Below are 12800 nucleotides of genomic sequence, written 5' to 3' on the forward strand. Positions count from 1 at the left end.
ATCTCAACTGTATTCTGAAAAACGTATTCTATGTCAGTGGTTCTCAATCTTTTTCATGTCAAGGATCCCCAAAATGATATGTATTTGGCCGCGGACCCCCATCTCAAAATATTTTGTTCGAGGGACCCCCAGAAGCAACGATTTGAGTGAAAAATGTTCGCTTTAAAAATATATATATTCAAAGATTTGCACACATTTTCACGATTTTTCAAAAATAGCAGATCTACAAGCTCGTAGCGCGGCACTCGGTGCCGCGCTATGAGCTTGTATATCTGCTATTTTTGAATAGCCTAAAGTGTAAAATAATGCTTTTTAGCTCAAATCTAAAAATGACACAGTTCCAGGTCTTAATGGGTTAAGGATGAGAAATAAGCCGGCACACATGGACACAATGACAAACACAAAACAACATTAAAACACAATCCCAAGGGAGAGGCCCACTGAACACTGTTTCACTCATACCTCGACACCACTGGTGTACCCACAGCTGAAGCATTAGCGCCTTAGTCCAGTTATGTAATTAATTCAACCACCTCAAAGCTCATGAATGACCTACTGGCCACTGACGACGGGTGAGCTTGTAGGCTTGGCTGTTTTCGGCGCGTTGCCACTGTCGTACAACAATGTATAAATCGGGTTCAACACTGCCGAATGGCCCACTGGCCCCATTCACATTGTTCTCCAGTTATTTAAAGATAAGCTGAAGTGAAAGAATATGATTTTCTCCCTTTAAGTGCACAGCCCAGCTTTCTTTTCACCAAGAAATACGATACGGATATTACAGACTCACAAAATACCATTTTCAGCTACTAGTCTTTAACCAGTGAATACTGGTGTGTTCGTTCAGTCACTCACTGCAGCTGTAAGGAAGAGAGAACAGGAGAGAACAGGCTACAGAAACACACACACGCACATGCACACACACACACGCACGCGCACGCGCACACGCACACGCACACGCACACGCACACGCACACCACTACAGCCGTAACATAATAGGTCAGTGTTTTTTTTAAGCAGGTGATGTGTTGCGTAATTACCTGTATTTCTCTTGTACTCTCCAGTGGACCAAGATGTGCGGTACACAGCGGTGAGCAGCTTTATCTTCCTGCGTTTCTTCGCCCCGGCCATTCTTTCCCCCAACCTGTTCCAGCTGAGGCCACACCATCCAGTGAGTTGTGTTCATTTCACTCACTTCAACTACATCCACTTCAAATAATGTGTTGCAGATCAGTGGTTTGCTTGGAGCCCTCCCTGTCCCTTCTTACATCTGACCAAAGCTGAGATCCGCCCCCACACGTGCGTGCACGCATGTGCCCACACAAGCACACACTCACGTACACGCTTGTGTTTTTCACTTGTTTTAGCCATTAAAGCCCTATATATTTAGCGTACGACGAATAGCGAAAATAGATACACGCTTGCTATTTCCAAAAAAAAATTGAAAACTTTAGACGATATATTTTTTTACTATTGTCTGACAATATAACATTTAATATTTTGGACACATCCAAACAGACAAGGCCTCATTCACCCCCCCTGTGATATTTTGGGGGCCCAGACCCCATGTTGGGAACCACTTTTGTAGATAGGTGCTAAAAGTAATTAAGTGCTGTTAATTTCCTATTTGTTTTATTTATTTATTTTAATCGTTTTTAGTCATGTAATTTCTACTCACGTTAAAACATATTTATTAACAATAATAGTATAGTGACAAGCTTTTTGTCTTTTCCAGGATCCTTCCACCTCACGGACCCTTACCCTCATCTCCAAGACCATCCAGACCCTAGGAAGTCTGGCTAAGTCTAAATCTGTGAGTGTCTCTGATTAAAAAAACACACTTTTATTTATTTGTTTTAGTATCAGAGCAAAATGACAGTTTTCCCTTTCTCTCTTTCTCATAGGCCAATTTCAAAGAATCTTACATGGCTGCATTTTATGATTACTTCAATGAGCAGAAATATTCAGACGCTGTGAAGAATGTGAGTGTTCAGTTTACCTCCCATATGTTTGTAGAATTATTTATAGAACATAACAGGGTTTCTATATGTAATGTGTAATGTACAATGTATTTATGAAAGTTATGAAGAGCATGGAAGTTGTGTTTTAGTTGATTTTTTTTTTGTAAAAACACACTCCAGATTGTGACGTGGAGGATATAATGGACAAAACTAAATGTGCTTTTGAAGAGAGACAAAGTGAGGCAGAACATGACAGTGTGGCAAAAGCCAGATTAATATGGGGTTTAACCATAGCAATGGGTCCCCCCAGGTGGTTCAAGGTGTCATGGGCAGATATTTGAAGTCCTTTATTTGTCTCCACAGTTCCTTGACCTGATCTCCTCCTCTGGAAAGTGGGACCAGAAGAGCATTGAGACACCAATCATGCTGAAGGAGGGGTAGGGAAACCAGCAATCTGTTATTCAAAACACAAATAGGGCTGCAACAATCAATTAATACCTTAGCGATTATTCTATCGATTACTTTTTCGATAAATTGAATAATCGAGAAGCGTGGTTTACTCGATAATTCGTTTTATTTTTTATATATCCGTGAATTGATGCAAAAAAATCGAATAGATTATTTTATAATTGACTAAATTGATTAGTTTGATTAACCACTTATGCCCTATTTCATACTTCGTACAACAGTGTCGCACAAAAATTGCAAAAATAGCTGCAAGCTATTACTACAATGTAATCCCCACCCCACAAATATATATAATGTTTATTAAAATCTATTATTGATTATATTTTATAATCGATTAAATCTATTAGTTTGATTAACTGGTGCAGCCCTAAATACAAATACATTTTACTCCTACGAACTTCAGTCCTTATTTATTAAAAATGATAACTTTCTTCCCAAGCAGGAAACCAGAGGACCGTAATTAAAATGTTTTATTATACTTTGAGCATGTGCTTTTACATTCAGATTAACATTGGAGGACCAAGTGAAAAATCTATATGGAACTAGTACAATTCAATTCAGTTCAATTCAATTCAATTGAGCTTTATTGGCATGAGAAAACATACATTGCCAAAGCAAGTGTCAAAATTACCCTGGGTTCTGTCTCTGTCCAAAATGTTATACCAATTCAATTCATTGTCAATGGGGCTCTAATATTTGTCTCTTGACTTCAAGAGACAAATAGAGTTGTTGTTTCTAGTTTTGGAAGAGTTCATTTTGATCAAATCGAGATTGAAATGTCCAAGCTTATAGAAATAGCTTTACATATGTAAACATTTATTTTTGTATGTGGAAGAATCACTCATTAACAAGTGAGAAAAACAGAGTGGAGAGTGGCCCTTACAAATGACTCCCAACCTTAACATAATACAGTATATCTTACTAATGAGGCTGTAAATAAAAAGAGGGTTTCCAGTTAGTGCACTGCCACTGCTAATTCAACTCTGAAAGTGGGTCCATTTTGACACTTTCAGAGTGAGTGAAATTAGCACTCGGTTAAGTTAGCCCAGTCTACCTCCTGCCTCACTTCATCCTCACCCTCTTCTGTTTCTGCTGCTGGGCACAGGAGTGTTAAACTCACTATAAAGAGGGTTGATGGGAAGGGTTCGAAAAGCACAAAGGGCAGGTAAGAGGCTTCACTGTATAGAGACTTTACCCCCTGTGACCCTCTCCATGACCGCTGTCATCCCTGAGCCAACCATTCTTTCTCCCACCAACAACATGCACTAGCGCAGATGCACTAGCTGCACTTTACTTTATACCTGACTTGTTACTGTCAAATGGGTTTCACTTTCAACAGAAATTATACCAGTTGTATGCTACTCATCGAGTGACTCCTCATTGCCTGACAATATGGGTATATGCCATCCATATTGTATTCACAAAATTAATGACATCGCAATTGTCCGTCTCAAATGACTGTTAACAGTATAAAGTAAAGTGTAAACTTAGTTTGCTTACGTCAGAAGCACTGTTCATCCAAACAGTCCTTTTCGCTGTCTTTGCACTGGCAGATATGCTTGGTATGGACAGTGGCAGAACGTTGGTTACTGTGCAAACATTTCTGGGATGTCATAACCGCCTGCATTCTGACCCTTGATATCATTTACCCAGATGGTGACCTTACATTTTGTCTCACATATTGGTCTGTCCTGAACCACTGCCCCGTTTTAGACTGCCACCTGCTGGTGGGATGTGAGATGGTGAATACAATCCTATTCCTTAGCATTCCTTGCCACCTCAAGCCTGTCTTTCCTGTGCGTGGTAAAAAACAAACACGTCCTGTGTTTTCTGTCCCTTCTGTACCTCTCGAATATTTGACCAATTTGGAGTGTTCTCCAAAACACCTTGGGGGGAGTCACAGACCGATAGAGTTGCAATGCTTTGTTTTTATATGTAGAGATGATTTGATGAAGCTATTGGCATGTAGATCTAAATGGTTGTATGATTAGAGTAACATGTAAGTAATGAATGCTGTTTGTACTTTTGCTCGTATACAAAGTAGCCAAATGTCTAAAGCCTAAGTTATACTTCGCTCGCCGAACATCAGTTGTTTTTGGTGTGAGCCGCTGATGTACAACAAAGCATAGATTAGGAATTTAGCTTAAGTGAAAAAGAACACGCTTAGGTTCACACATCTTTACTCTCTGTCTCTTTTTTTTTACCATATGCATCGCCCCCCCAACGTTCATCAGATTTATGATAAAGAGAGCACAGGGGAGAAACCGCTTTGGTATGAAGAACTTCAAGAAGAGGTGGTTTCGTCTCACCAACCATGAGTTTACCTACCACAAAACGAAAGGTAACGCCAAAGGTTTGTTAGGATCTTCTTACGGTTACGTTTCCTCATCTGTTTGTGTCATCTGCCGTGGGTGTATACTGTATGTTTCAGAAGGAGGAGTGGAGAAAGAGAAACTGTGTGTGTGAGAGAGAGACACACACACACACACACACACACACACACACACACACACACACACACACACACACACACACACATAGAGATGTTTTGTCAGTCATTCAGTCTGTACAAAGTGTACCTCCAGAACACACATGTGTTTGAGATTACGTTTCTGCACAGGAAATCAAGTTTAGCTGCAACAGAACAAACTCACACTGAAACACTCGGCAACAACGCATGGATGCCAGCACATACAGTATAGACACACACGCACGCACGCACGCACGCACGCACGCACGCACGCACGCACGCACGCACGCACGCACGCACGCACGCACGCACGCACGCACGCACGCACGCACGCACGCACGCACGCACGCACGCACGCACGCACACGCACACGCACACGCACACGCACACACACACACACACACACACACAGATCATTGAGTCATGTAGACAAATATATTCATTATATGCATTTCTTTTTCCCTTCATCCCGTGATTCTGTTTCGGATCTCACATTCTATCTTTGCTTGTCATTCCCCACAACCCCCAATCCTGCCTGAGGCTGATGTATCTTTCCTCTTATCTCCAGGAGAGGGCGCTCTCTGCAGTATCCCTATAGAGAACATTCTGGCTGTGGAGAGGCTAGAAGAGGAATCCTTCAAGATGAAAAATGTAAGAACCTTTAAACCATCATCAAACCCTCAAAATCACCTGAACCTTTGAGATCTTAACAGATCACCACTACTTGGATTGATCTGAATTAGTGTTGGGAAATATATCATTATTATGTCGATATTGTGATATGAGACTAGATATCGTCTGGGATTTGGATATTGTAATATCTTGGTCTGGTGTTGTCTTTTCCTGGTTTGAATCATTTAAGAGCTTTTTTATACCTTATACTTGAAAATGTGATGCGACGCATTGTGAGCTTATAGATCTGCAACTATTGACACCTATTCAATACAAAGTTATCGATAATTCATCAATTCATAATCAGTAATCGTAATAGTAATGTATTTTAGGCATGTCATTCTAGGCGAAAAGTTTCAAAAACAAATATCCCCAGAAAAATAGAAAATAGAATACTGAAAATAGCAAGTGAGCTTGTAGATCCGCCATTTTCAAGATGTTTTCACGACATCGTTGTGTGACTACATGTAAAATAATGCTTACTGTAATGGATAGTTGCAGCCCTAGTTTTGTTCCATCTGACCTCATCTCCCCCCCCTTAGATGTTCCAGGTGATCCAGCCAGAGAGAGCGTTGTACATCCAGGCCAACAACTGTGTTGAAGCTCGGGACTGGATCGACATCCTGACAAAGGTCAGCCAGTGCAACCGCAAGCGTCTGAGCACGTACCACCCTTCAGCCTACCTCAACGGCCACTGGCTCTGCTGCAAGGTGTCAGCGGACACTGCCACTGGCTGTACACCCTGCACCGGGTGAGTCAGGTTTTCACCAAAAAAATCTATTCGATTCGAAATCGATTTTCCAGATATTTTCAAAGAAATATCAATAATACTGAAAATAACAGATCTACAAGCTTCCAACGCGTCGCACCGCAACGCGTTGTGAGCGTGTACATCTGCTATTTTCACTAACTTGTAAATAGCATTAAGTAGTTAGTTCATAATTTACTACTTTAAAGTAGTGAAAAGTACAAGATTTGCCTTTGAAATATAGTGAAATATAGTACTCATGAGTATCCAAAAATACAAATATTCAAGTAAAGTACAGATACTAAAGAATTGTACTTAAGTACAGTACTCAATGTACTTAGTTATTTTCCACCATCGGTGAGGACCCATATAAGGAGATGATGTGGAAAAAGGCTAAATGTTCCTCTAATTTATACTCTGTGGTATGACGAAGTAGGCTATAAACCAGGCTTAAGGCTGCACCGTACTGGTTGCCGAAATGAAGTTCAGCGAGGTCTCATTGTCCTGTACTGTGTTTCCTGTGGTCCTGTGTGTGTTCAGTGGTCTCCCAGCCAATATTCAGCTGGACGTGGATGGAGACAGGGAGACGGAGAGGATCTATTCGCTGTTCAGCACGTATATGACCAAATTGGTCAAGATGCAAGGTCAGACATTGACACAAAGTGTGCGAGGGTGCATGTTTGCGAGCAAGCATGTATCGTAGATCCTTTGTGTGTGTGTGTGTGTGTGTGTGTGTGCATGTTTTTGTCAAACGTCTCCTAATGATTCTCACACTTAGGGCTGGGCAATATGATCTCAAATCAATATCACGATTATTTCAAACGTATTTCTTAAAAAAAAACGATTAGAGTTTTTTGTCGATTTGTTCATATATAAGAATACTTTATCCAGCCTTCTATATTAATCTCGTATTAACTGATATACTGATTTGTAACTTATGTATGGGTTAGCAGACACACCCTATTACATGGGCACATTTATGCAATCCGGTACACCTCCCCTTCTCCTCCCTTTTCTGTGGAAGTTCTTGACCGCCTACTTCCCAGTAACTGCTGTCAACTACATTGACGCGTCATCTTAGGTCACCAGGTCTTTGAGTGGACTGTTTCTCAACTAGTGGTCCATGGACCATGACATGATTACGGGTGGTCCATGTCTGTCTCTTCTTGGCTATAGTGGAGTCCTCATGTAATTTTCTGGCTCGAACCTTGCCCTGTACATATTCTTCAGGTATGCCAGCATGAAAATACTACTGTCACAGAGATACGTAGTTACAAAAGGTCAAATACATTTTGCTTTTACTGCAAGCTCTGGGAATTCTGCCTGACAACTCATCCAGAACTTCACAAGGGACTGTGAAGATTAGGGACCACGTGCAATAATACCTCCACGGACCACCAGTGGTCCACGGACCACCAGTTGAAAACCCCTACATGAACAAAGATTAAGATTGGTTCTAAATATCGGTTTCGATATATTTTCTTCGCTTAACCCATTAAGACCTGGAACGCATCTGTGTCACTTTAGATTTCTTTGGCTATTCAAAAATAGCAGATATACAAGCTCATAGCGCGGCACCGAGTGCCGCGCTATGATCTTGTAGATCTGCTATTTTTGAAAAATCTTGAAAACATATTTTTTTAGATTTTTTTCAAAATTTTTTTTAGGATTTAGAAAACATTTTTAAGAATCACCTCAGGTGTTAAAGGGTTAATTGCCCATCCCTACTCACACTCATCTATGTGTGTCCCTGCAGAGGCCTGTGGCAGTAAGTCAGTGTATGACGGGCCCGAGCAAGAGGAGTATTCCAGCTTCGTCATTGACGATCCCCAGGAGACCTACAAGACCCTGAAGCTCGTCGTTTCGGCCGTGCAGACCTTGGAGCAGCAGCACACCAAGTACAAACGGGACAAGTTCAAGAAGACAAAGATAGGCAGCCAGTATGTTTTCTATGTTTTTTTTAGCCATTTTCCACAGACTTATCACTTAATTAAGCTTCAGTAAATGTGTATTGCACACTCACATCTTTGAGTGTCTTTTACACTCTTGACGTTATTAACGCTCAGGATTTGTGTCCGTCTGAAAACTAATCCATTATTTGTACTCCTGAGCCGGGAAATTGCAACAGAGAAAAATTAACCACTTAAACACTAGCTGTACTTAACCACTTAAACACTACCTGTACTTGGTCCCCTCCTTTTCCCCCTCTATACTAAATCTATTCGCTGAAAATAGACGATCTACAAGCTCACAACGCATCGCATTGCGCCGAGTTATGAGCTTTTAGAACTACCGTGTGCAATGAACGCTGGCCTATTTTCGCCAAATGTTCGCCTATTATGACATGCCCATGCAGTATTAGGACACTAGGGTTCATGTGGTTAAAACGGTCCTCTGACTAGGGGTGCAACAGTTAATCGAAGTAATTGATTTAATCTTTTTTTTTTATTAATATTCGATGAAGAATCAATCCCTATTTTGGGCATAAAAAAAACTCAAAGTGAAAATAGCCAATCTAAAAGCTCACAATGCATCACATTGCAACGCATTATGAGTTTGTAGATCTGTTTTCACTATTTTTGCAATCGATTTTTCGATTATCTAAAAAGTGATCAATAGAAGAACTGCTATGTAAATAATCGAAAGTTGCCGCCGTGCCTCTGACTACTTTTTTGTTTTTGTTTTCAGGGAGCATCCAATCGGAGACAAAAGTTTTCAGTGCTACATACGCCAGCAGTCTGAGAGTTCCACCTACTCCATCTAAGCCCTGGCTCCATATGCTGTTGCCACGGTGCCCAGAACCAGCGTACATGACTTCCCACGGTGCATCACTCCAGATGTGGATATACAGACCTCATCAACAGGAGGCACAGTTGTGGAGGGAAGACAATACTAAAATGAAGACAAAAATCACACCAAACACCCATTTGGTCCCCTTTCTATGATGTGCGAAGAGAACAAAAAGTTTTCACTGGACATTTCTGGCAGTGACCACGCACTTTAATCTCCTCCAAGACGTTGGATGAACAAGCCTCGCAGCACATTGAAAAAAAAGCTTATTTTATCACTTTGTTGTTTTTATTTTTATGATTCAATGGTATTATTGGTTGATGAAATGTTCCTTTTTATTTCAAGTCTCACAGACCAAAATTTAGATGAAAAGTGTGTGTGTGTGTGTGTGTGTGTGTGTGTGTGTGTGTGTGTGTGTGTGTGTGTGTGTGTGTGTGTGTGTGTGTGTGTGTGTGTGTGCACGCGTGTGTTAGATTTTTTTTTGTGGTCCCCAACCTCCTCAGGAAGGTCGTAAGAGACGAGGGCACAAGAAGGGATCATTGGGACCAACGTTAGCCCACATAGCAGCTATAGATCTTAGCTGATATTCGTCGTTCTCATTTGCAGCCCTATAGTTGCAACAGGTTTTTCAGCAAGAAGTCACTTACTTTCAAAGTATGAATTAGCCCTAACAGATCATGTATAAATTCAACTTTTAGTTTTTGATGCAGAGAATTGTTCTATTGTGTTTGGAACCTTGTCATGTGCCCTTGCTCACCTGGTTAAATGCTACAAAGTAGAAATGTGCTTGCTCGGCTAACCTCCGATACATAAAGAGGGATGGTTATTACTAGCTTTACTTATACATCACATCCACATCTTTGCATTTTAATTTGTTTAAGTGAACCACACAATCATGAACAACGTATTTCAGATTGTTTTCCGTGTCGGCTGGTTCATATTGTAGTGCGTCCTGCTTTGTGAGTCTGCCCTGTACTGTGAATATCCTGAGTGTTAGTTTAACTCTGGTAGTATACAAATGTAACCACATGGACCCGTGAGGGTCCTTGTGATTACATTTGTGCACTCTCCGAGTTACAAATCGATACATTAACACTGAGGATTTTACTGTGTGAGGTCTTTGGCCCCAGTGGTTTAAAACCTATTTGTATGCATTTCTCTAAACTATGTCCTGCAGTGATTTTTATTGGTCAGGACCCCAGCATCTATTGAAGGTACAAGATTGATTGTTAACCCATTGCATGTTTCTGTTGTTCAGATTTGAACGCTGAATCAGCACATGTAAAGTATGGGTCAATGATGGTAGCCAAACCCAATGAATCAGTGACAAAAAACACAGATAAACAACTAGTTTTGTACTCCTAAATTAATAATCGGATCCGTTATGTACAGTTTGTTTCCCATGGTTACAGGGTCCCAATCAGTGCCAGTCATCACTTTTCTAGATTTCTCCTTTTGGAACAGATTATACTCATTGTTGTTTTTATATCTCAAAATCTACTGTTTTTGAAAAGGATCAGCAATGATTCCAAATGTACATCCATTTCTTTCTCTTTTATGTTGTACAAGCTATAGGGAATCTTCTCAACATACAAACTGTGTTTTCTATATTGTCATACAAGGATACAAATCAAATGAAATATTTTGTTTCTGTAGGTATGCTGTGCTGGTGTATTGTGTGCACACGCACGTTTGTGTGTATGCGTGTGCCTGTGTATGTGTGTATTTCTCTGTGTGCATGAGTGTGTGAGACAGACTTCGAAGGGTTAAATTGCCAACTTAATTAATTTAGTGTTACAGAAAAGGCAGGATCCCAAATGTTGTCAAAAACACTGCCTATTGTTATGCAATAGAGTGTAGCAGGACATTACGGTGGACCAACCTATTTTCTGCCTTGATATTGTCTAATTTTTCCTCTTGTATAGTCACATGTCATTGTTCCATTTGAAGGAACCCCTGCCAATAATCTTTGTTCTCCTAAACCATTTTATGTATATTGCAGTCGTTTCCATTGCTGAATCATGAAGAGATCAATGTCGCTTTTAACCTGAGCTTTTTGTAGGAAGAGTGTTTGGGTCTATCAGTCACTAACTCTACTCTGGGTTGTAAAACTAAGCACTGAATGTGTTTGTTTTTTTGTTGCCAAGACTGAGAAGATATAGGTTAAATATAAATCAGTAAACAATTCTGTTACATATCCTAAAGTTCTTTATCATATTTATTATTGTTTTTAGTATGTTTCTTTTAAAAATCTGTTCATTTTAATAGGCCAATAACAGTTTAACTCCACTACCCTGAAATGCACACAAGTGTGACTTATGCAATAATGGTTGTTCAGCATGCAATAATATTAAAAGCCCCAGTTGGTCAAATACACCAATCAAATTATCATAGAGCTGCTGACTTTTGCAGTGAAACTCCTCTTAAGAAAAATGCATCTTAGCTATAAAGGGAGAACAGTGTATTTTGTATAAATATTTTAAAAGTATTAAAATAAGCCTGTTAAATGTGTACATAAAACAGTTGGATGAATGGTGCAAATGTGATGTTTTTTTCCTGAATAACTAAATGAAGGCAATATTAATGCACATGTTGTCTTTGTCTTTTGTCAAAGGAAAATGTGTAGCTATAGCTCCCCCACATCAGTGGGTGGAATTTGATGTGAATAGGTTCTCAAAGTGGGGTCCGGGGACCCTCAAAGTTCCTTGAGGGAGCCCCAAATAGATCCTTACAGGTCTGTAACTTATGGGGGTTCTTGAAATTAAAGGTAGGGTCAATTATATATATTTTTTTTGTTCAAGCAAAAGGTGTTTTTGTGAAAAGGCTAAAATCTATGATTCAGATTATGTTTCAGATAGTTTAAACAGGTGTCTTGCCATCTCCAGTTCTTAATAAACAGAAACTAGGCCTACATTTTCAGGTGGGTTCTCAATTTTGACTGCTAATTTCTTTGTGTAAAAAAGAGCAGGGCAGGGGAGACCTGACACTCTATGACAATGATAACTAGCAGAATGTAGAGCTATTTAACACTTATTCTAACCAAAGAAAACCACTTAAAGTTTGATTGGGCCTGTTTTCTACTCCCCCCATGAGTCAGGCACCCCCCCCCACCTCCTCCCCCCCTTCGGTGTTGTTCCAGGACGCGTTTGTAAACTTATTTTGTGCATGAGCGGTTCCACTGTATGGTGTTCAGCGTTGCCATGTCTGCTTATTATAAGCGACTTTGGGCTTGTTTTTTCTGTAAAGTTGCTTGTAAATATTGGCAGTTGCGGGTTGCGTTTTTTTGGGCTTATTTCTAAAGTGTACTTATTTTGGGCCTGCTGTGTAATGTTGTTTAAACCAGCGGTTCTCAAACATTTTCATGCCAAGGACCCCCCAAATGAGTAGGCCTACTGATATTTGTCTGCAGACCCCCGTCTGAAAATATTTTATGCCAGGGACCCCCATACAAGATTTGTGTTGATAAAATGTTACAAAAATATTCCACATTTTTCTTCTCGATTTTTTTTTTTTACAAGCCCACAACGCAACGCAACCGTTGTGAGCGCGTAGATCGCGTGTTCAAATAGGTTTAAAGGGCTCCTGTAGCATAGTCGCTTCTTTTGGGCTTCTTTTCACAGACCTGGTTCTCTCACAAAATATGGCAACACACTGGCGGTATGGTGTGTTCAAAATCAATGGGGACTCAAAG

General features: G+C 40.3%; 1 protein-coding gene across 4 annotated transcripts in view; it reads left to right on the plus strand.

Moving 5' to 3' along the window:
• The window catches only part of rasa3 (RAS p21 protein activator 3), a 52759-nt gene extending 43545 nt beyond the window's left edge, over positions 1 to 9214 (plus strand). For 2 of the 4 annotated variants that reach the window (XM_080439497.1, XM_080439498.1), the window contains exons 15-24: positions 1065 to 1171; positions 1736 to 1813; positions 1905 to 1982; positions 2325 to 2398; positions 4664 to 4782; positions 5468 to 5550; positions 6114 to 6322; positions 6860 to 6963; positions 8076 to 8259; positions 9008 to 9214. In XM_080439497.1, coding sequence (XP_080295623.1) covers positions 1065 to 1171; positions 1736 to 1813; positions 1905 to 1982; positions 2325 to 2398; positions 4664 to 4782; positions 5468 to 5550; positions 6114 to 6322; positions 6860 to 6963; positions 8076 to 8259; positions 9008 to 9083 — 1112 coding nt within the window. In that variant the 3' untranslated portion in view covers positions 9084 to 9214. The remainder of the gene's footprint in view (positions 1 to 1064; positions 1172 to 1735; positions 1814 to 1904; positions 1983 to 2324; positions 2399 to 4663; positions 4783 to 5467; positions 5551 to 6113; positions 6323 to 6859; positions 6964 to 8075; positions 8260 to 9007) is intronic. The other 2 variants (XM_080439499.1, XM_080439500.1) reach the window with 1 other exon arrangement.
• Positions 9215 to 12800: the final 3586 nt, after the last annotated feature.

Source organism: Gymnoscopelus braueri (assembly GCF_963280865.1).
Source record: "Gymnoscopelus braueri genome assembly, chromosome: 1".
Classification (NCBI taxonomy): Eukaryota; Metazoa; Chordata; class Actinopteri; order Myctophiformes; family Myctophidae; genus Gymnoscopelus; species Gymnoscopelus braueri.